The 24,183-nt window shown below is 43.1% G+C and overlaps 1 protein-coding gene and 1 non-coding gene across 2 annotated transcripts in view; both read left to right on the forward strand.

Annotated features, from left to right (window-relative positions):
* LOC115052852 (eukaryotic translation initiation factor 4 gamma 1) overlaps positions 1-19,467 on the forward strand; it is a 32,313-nt gene extending 12,846 nt beyond the window's left edge. The window contains exons 9-34 of the mRNA XM_029517256.1: positions 1,052-1,191; positions 5,635-5,727; positions 6,022-6,112; positions 7,436-8,425; positions 8,585-8,673; positions 8,893-9,061; positions 10,341-10,474; positions 11,164-11,293; positions 11,402-11,790; positions 12,627-12,773; positions 12,936-13,172; positions 13,288-13,392; positions 14,518-14,671; positions 14,714-14,808; positions 14,911-15,022; positions 15,115-15,220; positions 15,335-15,582; positions 15,720-15,847; positions 15,941-16,113; positions 16,357-16,482; positions 16,596-16,677; positions 16,857-16,955; positions 17,100-17,234; positions 17,371-17,452; positions 17,545-17,685; positions 18,144-19,467. Of these exons, the coding sequence (XP_029373116.1) occupies positions 1,052-1,191; positions 5,635-5,727; positions 6,022-6,112; positions 7,436-8,425; positions 8,585-8,673; positions 8,893-9,061; positions 10,341-10,474; positions 11,164-11,293; positions 11,402-11,790; positions 12,627-12,773; positions 12,936-13,172; positions 13,288-13,392; positions 14,518-14,671; positions 14,714-14,808; positions 14,911-15,022; positions 15,115-15,220; positions 15,335-15,582; positions 15,720-15,847; positions 15,941-16,113; positions 16,357-16,482; positions 16,596-16,677; positions 16,857-16,955; positions 17,100-17,234; positions 17,371-17,452; positions 17,545-17,685; positions 18,144-18,325 (4,577 nt within the window). The 3' untranslated portion in view covers positions 18,326-19,467. The remainder of the gene's footprint in view (positions 1-1,051; positions 1,192-5,634; positions 5,728-6,021; positions 6,113-7,435; positions 8,426-8,584; positions 8,674-8,892; positions 9,062-10,340; positions 10,475-11,163; positions 11,294-11,401; positions 11,791-12,626; positions 12,774-12,935; positions 13,173-13,287; positions 13,393-14,517; positions 14,672-14,713; positions 14,809-14,910; positions 15,023-15,114; positions 15,221-15,334; positions 15,583-15,719; positions 15,848-15,940; positions 16,114-16,356; positions 16,483-16,595; positions 16,678-16,856; positions 16,956-17,099; positions 17,235-17,370; positions 17,453-17,544; positions 17,686-18,143) is intronic.
* LOC115053672 (small nucleolar RNA SNORD66) lies at positions 12,497-12,566 on the forward strand. Its single transcript, XR_003841490.1, has one exon. It is a non-coding gene; the product is annotated as a small nucleolar RNA SNORD66 (small nucleolar RNA).
* Positions 19,468-24,183: the final 4,716 nt, after the last annotated feature.

Here is a 24,183-nt window from a genome sequence, read left to right on the forward strand (position 1 = left end):
AGAAATTGTTTCAATCATCTGATACTTAATTTCTGTTACTTTGACTGCATGTAAACATGGGCTGTAAAATTAACGTGTAGAGCTGAAATGAAAAATGAATCGTCAGAAAATTAACATGAATTATTAACTTATTAACTGAGATTTGTTTTCAGAGCCTGAAATGTCAGCATTTGATTATTTAGTATTACTTAAATGATGTTACAAGTGATATCTTTTGGTTTTAGGCTGCTGAGTTTGAGAAATGATATCACACACAAGTGAGAAAATAAATTCAACCACAATCTAATGATAGTTTAAGAGATTAACAGCTTTTCACTTGTGGGAGAAAAAAAACAACAAATTTCAAAACAGGGCTGCACAATTAATATGAGAAAAGGATTGAATTCTTAATATCGCAAATGCATAATCCATATCACAGAAAATGAACTAAATCACATTATTCAACAATCATCTCAATTACTTGGTCAGAGTCTCCTGACCAGTGTTCACCAGTTCACCTTCATATTTTCCACCACTTTTTGAAAATGGGTGTGACATGATTTTTAAAAAAAAAATCTAATTTTGCAAGCTTTCTCCTCTCAGCAGCCTCTACAGCGTTCCTTCAGAAGCATTAAGTTAATAAATAATGTTTGAGCTCGGGCTCAAGCATTTTTTATTCATGTAATCTAGGAATTGACATTTTATTGAGGTGTGTTTACACAGACCGTCAGCTGTTCTTTTGTCAACCATCAGAGAGATACCTAACATGCAAATGTAAGCCGAACACATCCTCAGCTGGCACCAAACAGATTTTAGTACTTACAAAAAAATGCAATTACCTCAGTGTAATGACATTATAACTTTGCAGTGGACATTAAACTGCAGCTGTTGTGCTGCCAATCCTCAAGAAATCAAACTGTCACACTTCAGATGCAGCTTGTCTAACGAACCTCAAATTAGACACAGCTTTGGAGATGTGCAAACACTGATGTATGGGTTTGAGCTCAGTTATGGATGTAGGATTAGTTTTGGAAATGTTGGTTTACACTTTTCTCTCTTGTCTGCTCCACAGCAGGGGCCTACTACCCCGCCCAGCCTCAGTTTACCCAGTCGGTGCAGGCAGCACCGGTGATTATGAACCCTGCCCCTCAACAGCAGCAACCACCGCCTCAACCTCCCCAACGCATCCACACCAAACGGGAACGCAAACAGGTACAGCGAAATCCACAGTACTGTCTTACACACAGTGTAGCTTTGGGAGAACGTGTGGTTCAGGATTTCCATTTTTTCCATGTTTGACTTTTCCGATGCCCGAACCGCTGTGTTCATATTTCTTTTTAAATTTTAACAATCCTGACTTAGTTGGAATGAAAGTCAATCAATACTGATATACCTGAAATTTGTGCACTCAACACTGAAAAAATTAATTACACATCAGCTGCTTGCAAATACAACAAGGTAAAGGTATCTTGTGTCAAAGATTCCCACGGTCTATTTCTGTCATTCCAGACAACAGCAACACCTCAGAGCTGTCAATAAGAAGCATTTCAAAAAGTCTGAGTCTCAGGTGCACACTCAACAATGTAAAAAATTTGACTTAAACATACCAATGTTTCAATGTAAAATCCGAAGTGGTATAGTGTGGATGAAGACTCGTGATTCTAAGTATTTATATTTTAATATAGAATAAACTATTGGTGAATCTAGAACAGAGTTGTTATGTAAAATAAATGTTTGTATATTGATACCAAACTTAGAAAATCAGATTACCTAAAATGGAAAATGTTATCGGCTTTATTTGGACAGTGTCTGTTTATCACTGTAGGTCAAGTCTAAAACACACCATATCTGTGTTTTCTGTCCACGATAAAATCCAAGCCCCAAACAGCTAGCTATCAACATTTACGCCTTAGAGGAACGATGGAAAAACATTCGGTCACTGCTGTAATTTGCGAAGATGCCGCAGCCTTTTTTTCTGCAACATGCACGATCAGGTGACCATGATAGAAATTTTATACATTCAGTTGCGTTAATTTTCAACAAGCTTTCATAGAAGACAGTGACCACGTAATGCTCCAAGAGATCGTAGTCAGGATTGCACATGCTGGATTCGGCCCTGACCTTCTCTCTGATGATTTTATAAGTAAGCGCAGCTGAACAGTAACACGGCCGTTCACAAGAAATCTCCAAATGGATAAAGTCAAAGCAGACGTTGCTACAATTACATAATCACAATTTCAGCAGCAGCTTGGAAAATGGTGGGTGCTGGTTAACATGTTGTATCATGTGGGCAAGTGTTGTATCATTTGAGCCACCATTTCATACTTCTTGTTTTGCCCGACAAAAGAAACAGAAAGTAATGAAATGACAGCAGCTTTATTGGGAATTTGGTTGTCTTCAGACACTGTATGTGAGGAGAGAAGCAAACAGATAAAAATCTAAATCCAGTAATTATAGGACACAATCCAGCTCTGTACAAGCGTTGACCTCATCTTGGTTTTCAAATGTCTATTTTAAGTTCAGCAAAGAGCTTAATTCAACAAGCAGAAGTTACAAATTTAAGGCAATAAGGCAAATTTCAGAACTCGGTTTAGATGGCATGCATGTTTTTCCCATGTTGTAACTCACAGTTCATATTTTGGATGTACCTTTAACACCGCTGCAGTTACAGTAAGAAGTACAGTTTTTCCAGCAGTAAACCAGTGACTGAGATAATGCTGGATAGGCTGTTTTGTCGCAATCTCTCTGACGATGATTTTGGAATCATTCTTGAGTCTGGACATAGAGTTGAGTCTACTGGCTGAAATAGATAGTAGCGAACTCGACCTTAACTGGGTGTTCTGTAAGACTAAGCTGCTGTGCGACATATTCCCCAGTTCTACAGTATGTCTAGTGTTTCCTTTGCTCTCTAAGATGGTGCTGGCCTGGTATGTGGTAGCTTGCTGTGAAGCAAAGCCCCAGTTTGTGCCTCTCGTGTAATCATCGTTTTTACTTCTTCAAGTCACAAATAGTCACTGTTTTCACATTTCCTGATTCCAGAGTCTTATCTGCCCAGTTTTCTGCACACAAGATGAAACTTAATTCAGCCTGAGTGACTAATGCCTGGTCACTTTGTGTGTGTGTGTGTGTGTATGTATATGTATATATATAAATATATATATATATATATATAGACCTGCGCTATTTGAACAGGTTTGATTTTCCTTTATTGTGTGCTTTATCAACTGTGCTCATGTGTCTTAGAACTGGTTTTGTCTGGTTTGGAGCTTTTGCCTTATTTTGTGTGGGTTTGTTTTTCCACTTTTGGCTGACTCAAATTTGTTTTACTTTCTGGAGGCTGGAACTTAAATATTTGTTGATCCTCATCCGATTAAACTTGACAAAAGGAAAAAAAAAAAAGCAAAAACATAACAATACCAAAAGTATATTGATTCATAAAGTCTCATTAAGCATGAATCCCTTAATATATTACCAGTATTACCTCGAAGAAGGTCTTTGTATTTTGTCTCAAGACTTACATGATGCCCAGATCCCCCCTACCAGGGAACTTGGCTGGTTATCAGCGACTCTGCGTTGGCTGAGGTGGACTTTGGCCCATTCCTATGGGCCCCACTTGTGCTACACCACTAGCTTCAAGGTCTTACGCACGCTCACTGTATTCGACACACACATCCACATAAAATGTAAAACTCCTAAAGCAAACCCAAAAGAAAGACACAGGAAGAACTGCAGCGCTGTATGACATCCACACCTTACCATGTAAAGACTTTAGTGTCTACATAAGTACAAACCACAAGCTTTGCATTCTTGGTTTTTGGGAATGATGCACTTCGACAGAGCAGGTATAGATTTGGTATCTTGTAAAAAAGACACAGCATAAACGACTCTGTCTGCTACGGGCTCTTAAGCTACTCAAAGACATGCAGGAGGACAGATAGTGAAAGAAAGAAAGTTTTTGTGTTTTAGAACATCAGTATTTGGGTATTTCCTAGCATGTGGCAGTCATGCTTGTCGATACTTCCATTTCCACACTTTTTCGTGACAGTCAGAAGCTTTATCTGTGCAAATTGCCCTTTTTCACCTAGTTTTCTACTTTTCTGCTCTCTCACTGTGTCAAAGAGAAAATCCAGAGGGGAGGGGGGTGGATGTACGACATGTCAGCACATAGCTCAGCTCCACGTGGCCATCGGTCTCCTCCCCCTTATGAGCCGGAAGGGCTAACCAACCAGCCTTCCTCTGCTGCTGTGGCACCCCCCCCCCTCCTCCTCCTCCTCCTGTACTGGTTTCCTCTGCTCTCAGAAGGTTCGAGCCTGAGAAAAAAAAAACTTTAGTGTGCAGGATGACAGAGCAGAGAAGGCGAATGAGGGAAAGGGGGAGTTTCTTCTGCTAGTTCCAGCTCATTTGATAGCGGTCCTTTTTTTCTTTTTTCTATTCTTCTTTCTTTCCTCTGTGGAAACCCTCCCATTACCCCCCTACCCTGCCCCTCCTTCACACTCCTGCCCCTTTAACTGTCTGTTAGACTCTGTGGGCGGGGGTGCACATTCCAATACCATAGCTTTACAAGGCCAGTCGCTTTATCCCCCCCCACCCTCCCTGTTCTGTTCAACATATGAGAAAGGGAGGGAGTGAGTCAAGCTGCTAGCTAGCTTATTGACAGCCAGGCCCAGCTCCGGTCCTGCTCTGCTGGCGTCCAGTTCAGCCTGGTTGTGTGTGAGTTAAGCCGAGGTAAAACTGCGCTGGCTGCTTTCACCCGCTGACCTGCTTTGCGGGGGTTTTAAGTCCAATATCGAGCCTACTGGAGCGGCTACTCCAGCTCTAGGATGGGAGAGGCCTGCTAGGGTTTGTACCGCTTCGTGAGAGGAGTTTGCTGACACACTGATCCAGGTAAAGGTCAGTAGCAACAAGCAAATATTGTCAATCTTCAAGTTAAAAGTAGACTTAGAGGGCGTTGTGTTGCAGTTATATCCTTGTGACTGTGCGTCAGTTTATTTGGTAGCTTTCTGGCTCATACCAGTTTCATGACAGCTCAACTTGTAAAAAGTTCGTATGTGGAGAGAATGAGTGAGAAAAAGAGAATGCTGAGCCAAAAACACGTGTTTGTCAATGTATGGCCACTCCTTAAGAGTGAATAATCAGATTTTCACTCAGTTTTTTTCTCTCTCTCTTTGTAAATGCGTGTGTGTGTACAGGAAAACTGCCTGATTGTGCTTTGCCTTCACGAGAGCTCAAACCAGCAGGGAAATTCAGTCGGCAATTTGGCTTAAGGTTAACTCGGCTCTTGCTTAGCTGGTGACTAAGTGGTTGAAGCACGCTCTGTTCTGCAGCAGAGGAATTTGCATGGCAGTTAGTGTTTGGATTTGGTGTACCTCAGTATTGAGAATGTGAGAAATGTGCCGTTCATTGAATGAGTGGCAGCTAGTGAGAGGGAGGACAGAGAAAGGACTAGGTGTTGCATTATGGGAAGGGCCTTTATCTAACATGTTACTCTTCACCCTGGCAATGTTCCTCTCTTTCTCCATTCAAAGTCGAGAAACTGTTTATAATTTAATTGATATTTCCTTTCTTGCAGATTTCTCACTTCTCCATGTTCATTTCTTGTTTTCCCTATTTGTGTTCCCTCACTGACAGCTGCTTTCCTCTCTCTGTCTTCCACAGATCATAATAAGAGACCCTAACCAAGGAGGTCGAGACATTACAGAGGAGATTATGTCAGGGGGCCGTAGTGGCTCTACCCCAACCCCACCACAGGTGAGCTACACTCTCATTTGTACAACCATTTACGTCACAACAGTTGGTAACATATAATAGAGAACTCATTAAATCTTTATTCTTAACCTATGAAAACTATTTTAGACAGATTGAGGAAAATGCTAGATTAGTTCATAAGGTAAATCTAAAAACAGGAACTCATTCATGGGAAATGCTGCCGATTGCCAGTTCACACACATTTGTTACGCTACAAGCCATTTTTTCCCAAGGTGTCAAGTGGAAAAAAGCCGTGGTGTCCTCATTTTTTTTTTTGGTTTGTGTGTCCTCCAATAGACAGCCATATCTGGATCAGAACATACAGCAGTGGCGCAGGCCAACGGTGAGAGTGTCACAGCTGCCACTACACCAGCACCGGTTAGACCAGGTGAGTGTCACATGGACAGAGCTTTGACCATCGCCTCTCAAAGAAATCAATGCAGCCTCTTATTTAACATCAATGCTGTTCACATTTTTACGTCAGTTGCTAATTCTCCTGATGCCACAGACAGTGTTTTAATTTTTTTTTTTTTTTTATCTTTATAAAGACACTACATGTCAGGGTTATATTTGCAGTGCAGCTTATTTGTGCTGCCTCATTACTGGAATATAAACCCAAAACTAAAACATGGTTGTTGGCATTTATTTAACTTTTAAGGTCTTGAATTCAGCATGCTGCGTCTTCAAAACGTGTGTGTTCCCACGAAAATGACACTTAATGTGTTCCCAGCTAATAGTTTCCTCTTTAGAGCCATTCACTGTTAAGAAGAAGTTTCATGGACATTAAAGCTAAGAGACGGTGGTGGTTTGACCCTAACACAATGTCTGACTCATGAGTCATGAATTATCTGACTTAACTGATGAAAGAGGCGGAGAAAAAAACCAAGTTGACATTTTGTAAGTCTGCTTGTTCTAATATTTCAACCGCTTGGGTGGGATTACATTATGAATCACACCCTTCAGTGACACCAGCACCAAGTGATATCACACGGTGACCTACGGAAAGGGGGGGGGGGGGGGGGGGGGTAGGAAAATGTTGCTGAATGAAGTTCATGGAGTTGAGCTGTAGGACAGAATTCATGAAGATATGGGACCAGCAGGTGTTGCAGGAACATGGGATGGTGATGAGTCACCACCTGCAGGATGAGGACAGGGAGAGAGAGGAGACATAACATATTGTCCCGTCCATCAGCCATACGTGAGCAGTTGGTGGTGATGGAGTTGATGCATGTCTTTTTTTTTTTTTTTTGTACTTTGGGGGTAAATTTACAAGAGACTGTGGCATCTAGAGGGAATATTTACATTTGTGGTAGCATTGGAATTTACCCACAAGCAACAAACTGGGAAATGTGAAAGAAGCTTGTCATGCTGGAAGAGAACTAGTTTGTGCTGTATTTTTGTCCAGCTGCTTAATCACTGTGTGAAGTGGGTGGAGTTTTAATAAATATACAAATGATGACTCCAGCCTGAAAGATGAAAGGGGCTTTTTGAAGCCTTTAAACTGCCAGAGAAGCATTTGGGTGTATAGTTTGATGGGCAAAGTGGATGAGCAATAATAATAATAATTAAAAAAAAAAAAAAAAAAAAAAGACGACTAACATGGACATGAAATTACAGCACTCGTATGAAATCCTCCAGATAAATGTGAAAATGTAAGGAGGTGGACTGAGCAATAACTCTAATGTTTCTGATTTGACTTTTGAACCTTCAGATGACAGAGGTAAACCGACGCCTCCTCCTCTGTCAAAGACCCCTGAACTTTCTAAGGGAGAGCCCACCCCCACAGAGGCTGCATCCTCTGACACGAACACTAAGTCACCTTCACCTCCTCCACTGTCAGCACCAGAGGACACTTCTCTCAACACTACTTCCGCCTTTGCACCCAGTGTCCCTGTTGTAGATGTAATGGACGCTCCCCCGCCTCCAAGGGAACCCACTCCAACCCCTCAATCGGCACCCGAGGTGCCGGCCTACCCTGCACCGCTCCCTGACCCCGTCCCCACCGCTGCTGCACAGGACAAAACAGACAAGAAAGCTGCAGTGGAGGAAGAGGAGGAGAAAGAGGTTGAGACGAAAGGAGAAGAGGCGGACGCACCTCTCACCCCTCCCTCCACCACTAACGGTGTAGCAGCGGTTGAGTCTGAACAGCTGTCAGTCATGTTGCCACCCAGTAACCAGGAAGATCCTCTTGAGTCTCCCATTGCACAGCCGGAGGAGCTCCGCCTTCCCAATGGCCTGCCGCTGCCTGCACCCCAAGACCCAGAACTTCCCGCCATCAGCACGGCCGAGCGTGACGACAGCCCCATTGCTGAGCCCGATGTCAGCCAGGAGCCTGTCACACAGACTTCCTCGACCGCCGCTCAGGCAGTGCCTACACCCGTTGTCGAAGATGCGGCTGAACCCGTTGACCAGCCTGCACCTGCGATGGTTGCGCAGGAGGTTCCTGCTGAGGCGGAGGTCGAGGCGCCAGCCGCTGAGCCTGAGGTTCAAGATCCGGCTCCTCTGGTCGACCTGGATGTCGAGGAAGACACCCCAGTGCCCGAATCCACTGCCAAGGAAGAGACGCCATCTCCCGTAGAGACGGTTTCCATAGCCAACAGCGCCACAGAAACAGTGCCCACTCCTCCCCCTCCCACAGCCGAGGAGAGGGAGGACATTCCTCCTTCCCAGACAGTTACTCCTATAGAAACTACTATGCAAGGTCAGACACCCTCCCATTTGATTTTTGTCTCTTCTTTCTCTCCTTTTGTACAAGTTGTCAGAAATCCTGATTTCATTTTGTCTTCCAGACATCAGATAATTTCACATTATAGATGATTTTACTGCTCCTGGGCTGATGGTTGTGTCTTCCTTTCTGTAGCTGCTGTGTCTGTGCCAAAGAAGAAGAGGAAGATGAAGGATCTTAACAAAAAGGAGGCAGTGGGAGACCTTCTGGATGCCTTCAAAGAGGTGTGTGTGTGTGTGTGTGTGTGTTTGTGTAGTAATTTACTCATATCTACACTTCTACTGTCCGTCAGCAGCTGTTTCAAACTCTCCCTTACACCTTGTCAACTGTTGTTGAATTGTCATGTTGCCTCCCAAGTGTCGATCTCTTTTACAGATTGCATTCTGACTGTCCTAATGACCCTTTCATCTCTGACTCAGGAGCAGGTAGTGACCCCACCGGAGCCAGAACCTGTGCCAGCACCAGAGCCCCAGCCCCCTGCCGCCTCCTCCCCTGTCCCAGAGGAGGCAGACCTGACCTGGGAAGACAAGGAGGACAAGCTAGATGCAGAGAACATTCAGCCAGATCCTCCAAAGCCAACTGAGACTGACAAGAAGTACCAGTACAAAGAGGGTGAGTCTTTGGACCTTGATGCTTTTCAGCACCTTGTGCTTGAACAAAGGTCTTATCTTAGTTACATTCACAAGTTATCTCTGTGTCAGTTGACCAAGTGTGTTTGCCTCATTGAAAATATGGGAGTGGTGTCCCACCTGATTGTGTTTCTGTTGAAATGAGACTTTGGTGGAAGATGATAGTGAGGTGATGGCAGCTATGATTTATAACACAACTCATAGCACTTTGGCCTTTGGTCTTCTGTCTCTATCTGTAAATGCTTTTGTCTTTACAGATTCATTGTCCCCTGCTTTTTAATCCGTTTATTAATGAATTCAGCTGCTTTCATATCTGCCACCTTGTGGTCATTATAGGGTCTGACATGATCGCAGAGGCTTTATCCGTGAAAACTTCACACCTAATTTTAGTTTTACTCTTTATTATTTGACTTATTTTAGTCCTGTTTTGCCATTGGTCTATTAGCTTTACTTTTTACAACTTCCCTTTCCGTTTCATTCCTCCCATTGTCTAGTAAAATTAGTTGTAATAGTATTATCGATAATAATAATAATAATGTATTGCTTATTGTGTGAGCACAGAGACCAATTAGTCTGTGAATTGTCCTCAAATGCCCAACAGTCAGCTAATCTCAGCCTGAAGAATAATGAACAATCCTGGTAATAAACGTGAAGTTGAAATGAGCATTAAGGTGAATCAGTCTCTCTTTCTCTCTCTGAGTCACCTGCCGCTGCAATAATCTTCCTCCTCCAGCCTCATTTGCGTCTAGCTGCCACCTCCATTCTTCCGCCTCCATTTTTATTCTTTATATCCACAGCCTGGGCCAGTTAGATTCACCAGATGCCCACAACAACCCTGTAACTCCGTCCCTCTCTTGCACACTCAACCACTTGCTTGCTATTCTGCTCACACAAAATTTGTGCCAAGTAGCTCATCCATTATAACCAACAATATCGTGTTATTCTCAAGGACCTCAATGCATGATTGGAATTGTCGTTATCTTTGTGGGTAAATAAATAAAGAAAATTATACATCTTAGAGATCCAGGGCTACTTGTAAAAAAAAACAAAAACAGAGCACTGAAGGTCTGAAAGCTCAGGCCTGAATCAGCCACAGAGGTATTATCTGCAGTTACCCTGACCTTGAACCGTTCATGTGACTGTGCAGAGATATTGTCCCCAATTTGAGGGTGGGGGGAAAAAAAAAACACTATAATGCATTCCCAAAGTTTCTCAATTAAAAGAACACTCTGTTTATTCTCTGTTTTGTGACTCTGTTTCAGAGCAATGGAAGCCAATTAATCCAGAAGAGAAGAAGAAATACGACAGAGAGTTCCTCCTGGGATTCCAGTTCATCTCAGCCAGCATGAACAAGCCGGAGGGCCTGCCAGCTATCAGTGATGTTGTCCTGGACAAGGTTTGCCTCATGCAAATAAGTTCATATATATGCTTTGCTTTTGACACGATATATATGTATAGAAAAGAATTTTATTTTGGATGCAGTTTTTTGAATGTGATAGAAGCTTTATTCCTCCTTGAACAAAAACACAACTCAAAAAGCTGAAGACAAATAAACACAGATTGTACTAAATCATATTAGAAAGACATAATATTGAAAGGGATTTCATGCTTAGTAAATAGATTAAGAGCTGAAACAAAAGAAATTTGATTTAAAGTCTTCATTTGTTTGTTTGGTTTTTTTAAAATCACAGAATACTGTCCTGATTTTTCTAAATGGTTCTTAATGCCATCATTTATTTGTGCGAAGCATCCCTCCAGAATACAGTGACATTTAATATACGTTTTAAATTGATTGATTTACAAATAATTGGCATCTTTGAGAATAAATCTCATCCGAAATAAAATAATCAAAAGAATATTTGTAATTGTCCTCTGACATCACCTAAAATAACCAAATGGAAGTACAGGTTCATTCCATTTGACATCTTTTGAACTTCTCTGCAACAGCCCACTAAACATAAAAATACCAGAAAAGTTTTGACATTGACACTTTTTTTAAAAAAAGTGAATATTCAACAGAATATTTGAGTTAATTTCCATCCTGTTTCACTTTCATCTTGTCATCTATTTGTTTTGTACATTCAGGCTAATAAGACCCCGCTGCGTCAGCTCGACCCCAGCCGTCTACCAGGAATGAACTGCGGCCCTGACTTCACACCGTCTTTCGCCAACCTTGGCAGACCTGGCATGGGAGGGGGAGGCAGGGGGCCAGTAAGTTAACATTTCCATAATTTAACCCAGAGTCTGAACACTTTCAGGTCATAGACCAGAAATGAAAACATCTACACGTTTTTCGTCCAGCCTCCAGGTATGGGAATCGGAGTCGGTGGTCCACGTCGCTCTCAGCAGATGCAGAGGAAAGAGCCGAGGAAAATCATCACCAGCATGTCTCTCAACGACGACGTGCAGCTGAACAAGGCAGAGAAGGCTTGGAAGCCTTCGGTGAAGAAACCTACTCGGAGCCGCCCAGCAGAGGAGCCGGAGGAGAACGCTTCGGAGCAGGCCAAGACGCAAGAGCTGTTCAAACGGGTTCGCAGCATCCTCAACAAACTGACCCCCCAAAAGTTTCAACAGTTGATGAAACAAGTGACGGAACTGACCATTGACACGGAGGAGAGGTTGAAAGGAGTCATAGACCTCACTTTCGAAAAGGCCATTTCCGAGCCAGACTTTTCGGTGGCCTATGCCAACATGTGCCGCTGCCTTATGGGGGTAAGTGCTGCCGCGCATCGTATCCAAGTATGTGTTGAATAAACTCAAGTGTTTACTTTAGTGGCTTATGTGTTTACCACAGTTCTCCACAAAGGGAAAAGCTGTCAAATAATATATAATTTCTGACATTAAAAGCAGAAGGCTGCGTGACTCAGACACTAAATTAAATGCACCCAAGCCAAGCATCTTTTTTTCCTTTCAACATTTATTTATTTATAAGATCTGAAACTGACAAAAAGTTAGCTATGCTACCACAAAATAATGACCTGATTGATCAGACTGCTTCCTCTAATATTGTTGCAAAGCTGATGGATAATTGATACCGGGCCCGTTAATGCAGGCTGATAAAAGCTTGGTATTTGATAAGGAATTTGTTTGATTGCCCTGCTGGATATTGACCAGCCATAGATATGAAAGAAACGAAAGCAACAGGCTGTTCCAGACAAAACAGTCGTAGTAATTGCAAATGTTAAGCGATACGTTTTTAAAAAGGCTCAGGGAGAGGAAGTGTCTCAGTGACTCTACAATATTTAGCAAGAAATAACTCCTTGGCAATAGCTTAACACGAATAAACAGAGGATTAACATAATATCCGTTGCTGGTGTTGGTTTTTTTTTCTGCCTTGCCAGTGTGGGTAGAAAACAGAACCGAGCTCTTGCAGTCTTGTTTACCTTGCCAGGCCTAGTTTAGTCATTCCTCTGCCAGGCTCCAGTGACGAGCCGAAATTAGTGCCACGTCTCTGGGCCACTGATCCAAGTGACTGAGGAGCTGAAGAGCCACTTCCACCCTTTCTCTTCCTTTTCTTTGTTAATTTCCATTTTCTCTGGTCTTCGCAGCTTAAAGTCCAAACCACAGATAAGCCGGGAGCCACTGTGAATTTCCGCAAGCTGCTGCTAAACCGATGCCAGAAGGAGTTTGAAAAGGACAAAGACGACGACGAAATCTTCGAGAAGAAACAGAAAGAGCTGGAGGCTGCGTCAGGGGTATAGTAATGCCTTATGATAATTAAACTAGGTTGTAGGGAATATTCAAAAGCAACCGTTTATCTCAAGGAAGCTATTTTGCTAATATCATTGTATTTGTATTCTGATTGTCATGTTCTGTGTGAATTCTCACCACTCGTCCTTTACAACTTCCCCTGGCAGGAGGAGGAGAAGCAGCGGCTCGTCGAGGAACTAGAAGAGGCCAAAGACAAGGCCAGGAGGCGCTCGCTGGGTAACATTAAGTTCATTGGTGAGCTGTTCAAGCTTAAAATGCTCACAGAGGTCATCATGCATGACTGCATTGTAAAGCTGCTGAAAAACCATGACGAGGAGTCGCTGGAGTGCCTGTGTAGACTATTGTCCACCATCGGCAAGGACCTAGACTTTGAGAAGGCCAAGGTAGAGTGTGATAAAGACAAGAAAAGAATAAACATGGTAACAGATGTGAAGTTACATCAAGTTTTAGTTCAGACGTGCAGTGACAGACTCACCAAACTGTTGTGGTTGTCTTCAGCCTCGTATGGACCAGTACTTCAATCAAATGGAGAAAATAATTAAGGAGAGGAAAACCACCTCGAGGATCCGCTTCATGCTGCAGGATGTTCTGGACCTGCGACGGGTAAGTCATGGAAAACACAAAGAGAGAAACTAAAGAAATGGAGAACCTCGCTGTCAGACTGGTCACACGTTCACTCCAGAAAACACCAAAATGAATTATGTAATTTACTCCATATATTTAGAAATGAGACTAAACTCTACACTGTTTACAGAAGGATCAGTGTCCCATGACGGCTTTAGTCATTTCTTTGGTTTATTGCATTAGGCATTTTTGGCACAATTGCTCATTTATGTTATTTGTGTTTTAGTTCCACAAATTAAATGTAATCTTATTTTCGTGACTGAGTGTAAACTTTAAAGAGCCATATTTTATTAGCTCTCTCTCTGGTTTTGGTTGTTTCAGCCTGATGTAGCCTGAGACTTTGCATGTTTCCTCTCATAGCCCGAGAGACGTCCACACTGGTCCTTTAGCCCTGGCCTGTGTGAGTCTCATCAATGGGCTAAGAAAGAATTGTCTTCCTCAGCTCTTTAATGCAGGGCAGCTCCTGAACTCAGAGCCGCTCTGTGCCATAGGCTGAGACAACAGGCATTTCAGCTATATCACACTCTGGTTGATCGTAAATCGGTTGGCTGAGTTAACGGTGCGCATGTTTTTGTCTCTGCTGTCTTATTTCAGTTGAGTCTCGTTGTATCAGTACTCATTTCTCTGAAGGAATGCCGCAGTCTTGTTTTTAGGCTTCCAATCCCGCCCACATAGTGTTACAAAACCTCAAAACCTGCTGTCTTCAGGGCTTTTACGAGCCAACTGCTCCCAGTCAGCACATTGGCCCAATTTAACTGCGAAACACACTGTACCCTTTCTGATTTCCTTTCAAGGCGAAGAGCTAAAGCTACAAGTCACCAGGATGTTGATGTCTTTTCCTTTTTCTTTAATATGTCAGTCACTTTCATTAACATCTTAATCACAATAGGTGGCCAGATGAATACTAGGTGTCTTTGTTTCAGTGAGAACAAGAAAAGACGCACTTGCACTAAAGATGATATCATTGGTCTTCAGATAGTAAAAGTATTCGGAATGATTGACATGAACGGAAAAATAAACGTATTATTTAGCCATTTTTATTTATATATTTTATATATCTAATTTCCTTACATATTTATATTTCTCTTCTTGCGCTTGTCCCAGAACAACTGGGTGCCCCGGCGAGGCGACCAGGGCCCCAAGACCATTGACCAGATCCATAAAGAGGCGGAGCTGGAGGAGCACAGGGAGCAGATGAAGGTGCAGCAAGCTCTTATCTCCAAGAAGGAAATGGGTGGAGGCCCAGGAGGCAGGATGGGCGGCGGAGGTCCCGGGGGACGTAGTGGCCCCCACACCCCAGGCCGTGGCGCTCCTCCCCAGGATGAAGGCTGGAACACTGTGCCCATCTCCAAGAACCGGCCTATTGACACATCACGCCTTAGCAAAATCACCAAGGTAACAGTGAAAGGCCACGTCTCACATAACAAATCCAATATTGCCATTAAGGTTATGTGCTGTTGGTGGTAGTTGGTTTTAACCGCCTTTCTCCGCCTTCAGACCCCTGTTCTCGATTTCAACAATCAGTTACTTGCCCCAGGAGGTAAAGGCACTTGGGGAAGCTGGGGAAAGGGCAGCAGTGGTGGCACCAGTGCCAAGCCAGCAGATTCTGGTAGGTGTTGAAGACTGACGGGGATACACATCATCCAGTCGAAAGCAGAAACTGTGTTTCAACGTGTGCTATGTGTGTATTTTCACGTCCAGGCTCAGAGTCAGGCGGCCGTCCAACCACCAGCACGCTGAACAGATTCTCAGCCCTGCAGCAGCCTTCATCCTCCCCTCTGGACTCAGACAGACGAGTTCCTCAGAGGTGAGGAGCACGACACGCAACAGAATTCCTGCATACTTGACGAAACATACGTCCTGCTATGTGTGCTGGAGACTTTCCTTCCCTGACTCCACTCTCCCTTCGCACCTTCTACAGGAACAGTTCGAGTCGAGAGCGCGGCGATCGCTTCGACCGCTCTGAACGAGGAGGCGACCGCTTTGATCGACGGGACGACCGTGATCGCAACCGGCTGCAGGTCACCAAGCGCAGCTTCAGTCGGGAAAAGGAGGAGCGGAGCCGCGAGAGGGAGCAGCGCGGATCAGCCGATCCCGTCCGCAGAGTGGCGAGCATGACGGACGACAGAGACCGGGGCAGCAGAGAGAGAGCCAGGAGCAAAGAGAATGGTAGGTGGCGTGATTCCGCCGCCGCGAAGGTTGAGAAGTCTGCCTTTAAAGAAAGAGCCATAAACTATGAACTTAAATAATATAGTCTCAGATTTCCTAATTTATATGTCCTCATTCTTTTCTGTGTTTGTAAACAGTGAAGCGGGAGACAACTGCCACCCCTCCACCTCCCCAGACCCCCACCAAGCCTGCCTTGACTGAGGAGGAGCTGGAGAAGAAGTCCACGGCCATCATCGAAGAGTACCTCCACATCAACGACATGAAGGTAGACTTTACACACAGTATCCCTGGTCCGGTCCTGGTCCTTATCTGTACATGCAGCACCTCATCACTTTCCGCTGTCTGTGTGTCCCAACAGGAGGCTCTGCAGTGTGTGGAGGAGATGAACAGCACTCAGCTGCTCTTCGTGTTCGTACGAAACGGGCTGGAGTCGACGCTGGAGCGGAGCACCATCACCAGGGAGCACATGGGCGTCCTCCTGCACCAGCTCGTGAAGACTGGCACCCTTCCAACACAGCAGTACTACAAAGGGTCAGTGCGGCGCCCCCCGCAGGGGAAAAATAAAACCCCCTCAGAAAATCTGTCATTTCAGAATGTTCACTGATGAAACATTTACAACAGCAGGATCAAGCCTCCTGGAGAAATCCTGGATTTGGTTTCTGAATTATTCTCTAAACAGTAGTAAATGTAAAGCCGCTGTTTGTGTCAACGGGGCGCCACTTTTGCTCTGAATCCTTGAATAAACACAGACGTTTGTCCATCCTGTTTCTTCAGGCTTCACGAAATCCTGGAGGTGGCTGAAGACATGGCGATAGACATCCCCCACATCTGGCTGTACCTGGCAGAGCTGATCACGCCCATGCTCCACGAGGGATGCATCCCCATGGAGGAGCTCTTCAGGTCAGTGCCTGGGGCTTTTCTCTGACTCTGCCTCCCCCTCCGGTGCCTTAAAGAGAGAAATCTGTTGTTTTTAGTTGTGCTTAAATTTATTCAGTCATTTGTTTGGTCTTCAGGGAGATTTCAAAACCTTTGATCCCCCTGGGACAAGCTGGAGTCCTGCTGGTCCACATCCTCACTTTACTCTGCAAAGGAATGGTGAGAAGCGTCCTCACTTATCATCCATTATCTGTATTATATCAGGTGTGATGGTTCAGTCACTGCGGCTGCTGAAAGTTTCCATCGACAAATGCACTTTTCATTCGAAGGACTGTTCTTGTCACCATCTCCGTTCACATGAATACGATCAGTGATTGTGTGTGTCTCCCCTCCATCAGAGCCATAAAAAGGCAGGGACAATGTGGAGGGAGGCTGGCCTCCAGTGGGCAGACTTCCTGCCTGAGGACGTAGACGTCAACAAGTTTGTGACAGAAAAGGTGAGAAGTAGGGCTGTCTTCTGGCCCGTGTGTTGCGTATTCCTGCTCGCGTTTGCGTTTATGTCATGGGCTGAATGACAACTCGGGTGAGTGGAGGTGACAAACAGATAAACACGCCGTCTCTTCCGCTTCTTCTTTCCGTAGAATGTGGAGTTCACGCTTGTCGACGAGTCCGAGAAGAGCAACAAAAAGGAGCTGAGCTCTGCCGAGCTGAGCAAACAGCTGGACAGACTGATGCAGGACAAGGCCGACAACCGGAGAATCTTTGACTGGATCGAGGTTCGTACTCTGACGTCCGTCTCATCAATTTCATCAGGCTTCAGTATCAGTATTAGGATATTTGTTTTTGTTGATAAAAATATTCTTTTCAATGACTAAAGGCTGTTGTGGTTTTAATTGCTGTGTCTCTGAGCAGGCCAACCTGGACGAGCAGCAGACCTCCTCCAACGTGTTCGTCAGAGCTCTGATGACCAGCATCTGCCAGTCGGCAATCATCTGTGAGTGTCACCGCTCAATATGTCAGTGAGGTAGCAGATCGTGCCAGGGCAGTCCTGTTCAATTAAGTTTTCCATACGTTTCCCCCGTGCAGATGAGAACCCCTACAAGGTGGACGGGGAGCATGTCAAGCAGAGGGCCGTAGTGCTGCAGAAGTACCTGAAGGATGAGCAGAAGGAGCTGCAGGCTCTCTACGCCCTGCAGGCCCTGATGGTGCAGATGGAGCAACCTGCCAGTGAGTGGCTCGTCATCAGTAATATTCAATACTTGGGACCAATTTCAGATGCCCTAATTATCAAAAATAATAATCTAGTTTACTCCAAAAGGGATTAAAAAGTAGACTAAAAAAAAGGTAATACATTCTAGTTATAGATATTTATGACAGCCCTAGATTGAGTCGTATTGTTTTCAGGATGTTACTCTCTCCCAAGTTCATGAACACAATATCTCAGTGACGCCTTGACAGAACATTCATTAGAACTCACATGAACTGATTTTGGTCCAAGTTCAAACTGTGAGTTTTGTGACCTCACACTTTATCTTCGTGGATAAAGGTCAAAGTTCAAGGTAATGGAAAAAGCCAAGACTGGATGGACCAAATAGGACAAAATTTCCCACAGATGTTATCTGGGATTGAATCTGGTTGTGTGCTCTTTGCTGAGCTGTATTTCATGTCTCTCCTCCCTCCGTCAGATCTGCTGCGGATGTTCTTTGACACTCTGTACGATGAGGACGTGATCAAAGAGGAGGCCTTCTACAAGTGGGAGTCTAGCAAAGACCCCGCCGAGCAGCAGGGCAAGGGTGTGGCCCTCAAGTCCGTCACTGCCTTCTTCACTTGGCTCCGTGAGGACGAGGACGAGTCCGACAACAGCTAGGCCGCCTCCCCTCGTCCCCCTCCTTAACCCTGAAGAAGTGCTTGGAGAGACTGCTGGGAGTTCAGAGAGGATCCTTTGGAGGAGTGAATGTTCTGTGGATGATTCAGACGAGGCTGAATCAGCAAAATCCTTCTGCATAAACAGAAAAAAAGCAAGAAAAAAAATTCTTCAACTGGGAGAGATTGTATTATGGATCGAACATTCGATCGTTATTTTATGTTTTATTGTTTTGTTGTTTGTTTTTGTTTTGTCTGTTTTTTTTTTTTGTGCAACTGAATGTCTTTTTTGAAATAAATGAGAATACAGAATTAAATAGAGAGAATAGAAACGACAGAGAGATGCTGAGACGTTTTAAGCCGTGGGAGATGATGCCATTTCCTCCAGTATTCTTTTTTTTTTTTTTTTTTTTTTTTGTTCCCTTTTTTGTTTTTTGAGATTGATCTAGTTTTCAGATGGCTTTTCCTCGCCACGGCAACACTATTCAAGACACTTTGCTTAATGACAGATCTTAAAAAAACAAAACTTTAAAAGGCTGTTCACATCTATATTTTTGATGAATTCATCCTGTCGACATGACACGGCAACATTTGTCATGTCACATGTACGGTGTTTGATCTACATGATGCGCTTATGTAGATGGCTAGCTTTTTTTTTTTGTTTGTTTGTTTGTTTCATTATTTTTTCCAGTGTTGGATGATTGGAGTGTGCGTTTTATAATAAAATAGAAAACTACAAAGAAAAGTGGCACGAGCTGTCTGACGGACGTTTCAGACCGGAGCTCCAGGAATGGTTGTGGATTTCACACAGACTTAACAAGGATGGCGTCACTGAGGAGGGGGGGCAATAAACATTGACCATTTTGCTGCTGGGGGGGACGACGATGCCTCCCCTTCGATCCCACCCCTGAAACCCCCGACTGCCCGACTACCCTTCCTCCATCCCACGTGTCTGTTACTTGTTTCCCGCGCTTTAAGACAAACTGAACTGAGAAAGGGAAAGCGAGGGCTCACTGCTGCACCCTCCTACAAAGCCTGGTGTTGGATTTTAAAAAGACAAAATATCGTTATTAAAACTTGAAAAAAAAAAAAAGTATACAGACAAAAATCCACTTTAATGAAAAAGGACTTTAAAAAAAAAAAAAAGTAGAGTTTAACAGTACGGATCCTTAAAGCCTTTTCTGCTTCCATGAGTGAAAAATGCATTTCAGGAGAGTTCTGTAAATATAAGATGGAGGATTGTTTTTGTTTTTTGTTTTTGAAAGAAAAAGATGTTAATGTAATTTCCCCCACCTCTGAAACAAAGTGGCAGTTTTTTCCCTGTATTTATATTTTTCTCTCCTCAGCTGGCAGAAGGTGCTTGTAATTATCCACCCTGAGTCATTGATTACAATTTATTTGAAAATTTGTAAATACTTTTTTGCTTTTCTTTATTAAAAAGATATTTAATTAAAGAAAATTAATGCCTCTTTTCACACCCAACACTGTAAGAGATAATAAAGTTGCAAAAAAAAAAAAAAAGGAAAAAAGAAACGTAAATGCTGAGTTCGGCTTCTGTGACATCAAATGCTCCTCTTCCTCACAATCACTCTTATTCCTCATGTGCACACACAAAAAAAGCACTTTGAAACAAGCTGGTGTGGGTTTACTTTTTCTTGCACAGTATGTTAAAATGCTGAAAGGGACCGATTATCTGCATTGCGGCTGTGTTTTTGTAAAGTTTTGTTCTTTTTTTTTTTTTCCTGACTGGAGGTGAAAACTCAGAAACAGCCTGTTGGGATTAAAGCTTCTGTGTCTTGTCATCTTCATTTGTGATTCTAAAGTTGCCTTTCTCCACAGGCGGTGCGTCGCAGTGGAATGACACGCAGCGCTGAGCTGGACTTCTTGGGGAACTCCAGGAAAAATAAGACTTTGGCTTTGAACCTGATCACATGATGAGTCTCAGACCACAAAAAAACAACAACGAACATGCTCATCTGTAACGTCCAGATGGGATCAAATACTCTGGCTTTCCAAAAGTTTGTAACCAAACCTCAATTGGTGGAAATGTAAATTTAATCCTTAAATCCTGTTTTTCAGATGAGAAACTTCAGCCTGGTGTGTGAAGTTACAAGCTGTCTCCAAACAGACAGGTAAGGTCCTCTGTTTGCTTTTCACACGTTTCTGTTCTTTAAAGTTTCAAAAGATTGTTGATAGATTATTTCTATAAAATTGCCAACAGATCTGGGCTGACACACTCACGCTGTATCTGTCTGATTTGAAGCTGGATAAGGGAAAGGTGGTGAATACCCAGAGTTCCCTCCGGATGCTCCAGTTTCCTGCCGACCTGACAGGCAGGTCGGGTTACCTGGAAACAACATTGTCCGTATCTGTGAGTAACCCCACACTGAACAGCACAGGTCTCCAGACTGTTACTGAAATAAACCAGTGCTGCTGCTGCTGCTGCTGCAGGGGGCGCTCTCAGCCACTAACAGGACAAACTACATTCACCATCTGTAGTCGAGTGGCCGATCATTTCTGTCTCCTTCTCAACCTTTAATTCAGCCACAGTCATTTTAGACCTATCAACTAATGTCACTTTGGTAAAAGACCTGCTCACTCCCTCTCTGACATGAACCCCCTCCCCTCCCCTCCCCACATACAAACCCAGCTTTCAGGTGTTCAGGCTTTTAACAGGAAAGCAGACAGGTGCAGTGACTTTCAGGGCCGTGCTCCTCATACCTACTCATGGCAGAATAGTAGGAGAATATATATTATATTAAGAAAAAGTTAAATGACTACCAATTCATTTATATAGATGTGAAATCCTCCGAAGATTTCAACAAAGTTATTAATTTACACTGAGGCAATGCTAAACATCGATCGAAGAACAGGCAACACAGAAAAAAAAAAAAAAAAAAATCAATAAAATTATAAACCAACCGCTCAACCCTACAAACTGAAATCTAGATCTTTATCCATCTGCAACAACCAGGGAAAGTGTTCAGCGTGCTGAGGTGAAGGGAGCGTTAAATATATAATTGGTAAATGATAGAAATCTGTTTTATGGATGATAGTTCAGGGTTTATTTCCCAAAAATCATCAGGGCATCCTGTCCTACGTTAAAAAGCCCGACTGTACAGCTGCTTCTTCTCACATTAAATTCCTACTTTGGCTGTTTGGATCCACAGTTCTCTGTCAGCCGTGAGCTGAAATCTCAGATGGAGCTGCTGAGCAGAAGGTTTGTCTGAAGATGAGACTGTAATTGCTGGTTTTTGTTCGACATCTGTGTGCGACTGCACATCTGCTTGATGGTTTTTCGACACTGCAGCAGCTCTCTTTAAACCATCATACATTTATTCAGCTTCTTCAATCTGCGTCTGCTGCTGTTTGTGCCAGAGACGCACATCTGCTGAGGATTTGCAGGATTTTATCTCTGATTTATCAGCAACGGATAAATAAAAAAAATTTCGCTACACGAAAATATCCAAACACAACTTCAGCAGCAAAACCGAAAAGTAATAATACTTTTATTATTATTGCTGTCATTTATTTTTAATTCTTTAACAATTATTTAACCAGATTTGGTCCAAGTCCAGTAGAGAAACACACCATCTGCTATTTACACAATTGTTGTTGTTGACAGCATCTTTTCCCAGTTTTGACACACTGAGTCTAAAATATTGTAATAAAACATATAAACATTAAATAAAATCCAAACTCCAGGAGAGAAAAACACAGTTTAATTCTTTAGATATCAGGTTGAGTTCACCGGTCATCTGCCTGAAAACACTAGAGGGCGCCGCAGTACTGTACATTTATTTCCCACAGTTTCCTCCACACAACAGACAATAAAACATAAATATAAGAACGTACAGTAAATTTGTCATAATGAGCTTTTTTTGTTGTTGTTGCTCAGTTTCACCTGATGTGTCCTCCTTCCTGCACACCTGGACGACCCTCCCACCCCGTCGGACCTCCAGGATGTGGCATGCACAGGTAAGGCCGTGGTGGAGGAGAACCAGGAAGTTCATCATTGAGGCAAAATTGACACAGTGTTGACCACAAACTCCACCTGATGTGTACTGCAGCTATCATTTCCAAATCGCTTGCTGTGAGACGTTTCAGGAACATTTGTAAGTTTTGTTTCTGTTAGTAGTGCAGTAAATTTTGAGGAATGTACTGTGACTTTGTATTTTCTCTCCCAACATGAAAAGGGTTTATTTTGTTGTCTGTTTGACCCTTTTTTTTTTTTTTTTTTTTTTTACTACCGCAGTCATCGCTGCAGTCGCACACTAACACACAAACACAGTGTGTGCAGTGAAGTAAATGAGCCCACATGGCATCATCATGAATCATTCCTGTGCAGCAGATGGCAGCGGGTGTGTGCAGCAGCCTGCCATCCTGCCAGTCGCTCAGACCCACAACAGAGAGGACACAGTGTCAGTGTGGTCTCTTCACCATCGTCCGTGACAACGTGTCAGTCAGTCCGATTCAACACACTGCAGCTTTGTGTGTCTGATTGTGTTTAACGCTAACACACTTCTCTTAAATCAGAGTGAAATAAAAACAAAGGCAGACAAAAAAGGACACGATGAAAACAAACAGGAAACATCTGACTACAGTTTGATGAGACTTTTGGAAACTCTTTTAACGTGTTTACACTCCACTACTAATGTTAGACTTTTTGACACCAAAGAAAATCTTGAAATTTTCATGCTTTCATCAGTGACTCAGTGTGGCTGAAATTAAAACATAGATGAGTTAAACAACAGGAGATTTTTGAATTGAGCGTTCCATCAAAGTCAATGAATAGTTTAAAACAAACATAGTAATATAACCAACAGAAGCAAATATGTGAGAAATCATATTTCAATATCATCTAACAGGCTGCTAGAAACCAAAAATTCAACTTCCGATTTAACAAATAGTTTCACATAATAACATAAATGTTTGGGGATTTAACTAAATGAAACAAATGAATTAGATGACGTGGCCCTTTTATGTTTTCCAGGTACAACCAAAGCACAGCAGCAGGGACATTTTAATAAAATATGAAGCTGCTTAGACTTCCCACTTCCCCCCTTTTTTTTTTTTTCGATACCTGAGTCACAGTTTGGACACAAAAGTTTACAGTCCCATCGGACTGATAGCGTTTCAGCTGTTTAACGTGTTTAAATAATGACCACAGTCCTCCCTGCCCATTAGCAGAGCTAATCAGTGAACTCACTGGGAACGTTATGTGATCAAATTAGCTCTGATGAATCTCCCATTAACGGCGTGACGCAGGCTACCTGTTGAACAAGAGCTGAACACGTGTTTTACCTTTTTTTGCTCCTCTCTTTTTGGACAAGCAATCAATGGAAACACAATGCAGACATTCTTCTCTTGCTAATAGACAGCCGTGTGTTTGTGCCGTTCAGCTCAGTCCCAGTGGACTCTGTCTGACCCACTTACACAACTGTGTCCCCTCCCTGCGTTATCTGTCAGATCAGTCCATTCACCATTAGAAATCTCATACGCTTTTTTTTTTTTTTTTTTAATCCGTAGCTGTTTGTGGTAGATTCACTTCCATCCCCTTGATCTTTAGCACAGGATCATAAATTATCCTCATAAGCGTTATCATTATACTTTAACTACTGTTAATAATTTATTCTTTTTATTTAATCTATTTGTCAAATATCATGTGCACCCATCTCAACTCCATTTATTGTTCTGGTAATTATTTGTTTTATACCTTCAGCTGCTTGAACCATCAGACACTGCGGTCAGACGCCATTCACGCTGATAAGTCATTATGCATTTATGACATGTTCTTGAAGATGATTGGCATAAGGTGCGATTGCAGAACAGCGTTGTATCAGCCGCGGTGGTTGGGGAAGT

This window comes from Echeneis naucrates, chromosome 13 (assembly GCF_900963305.1).
Source record: "Echeneis naucrates chromosome 13, fEcheNa1.1, whole genome shotgun sequence".
Classification (NCBI taxonomy): domain Eukaryota; kingdom Metazoa; phylum Chordata; class Actinopteri; order Carangiformes; family Echeneidae; genus Echeneis; species Echeneis naucrates.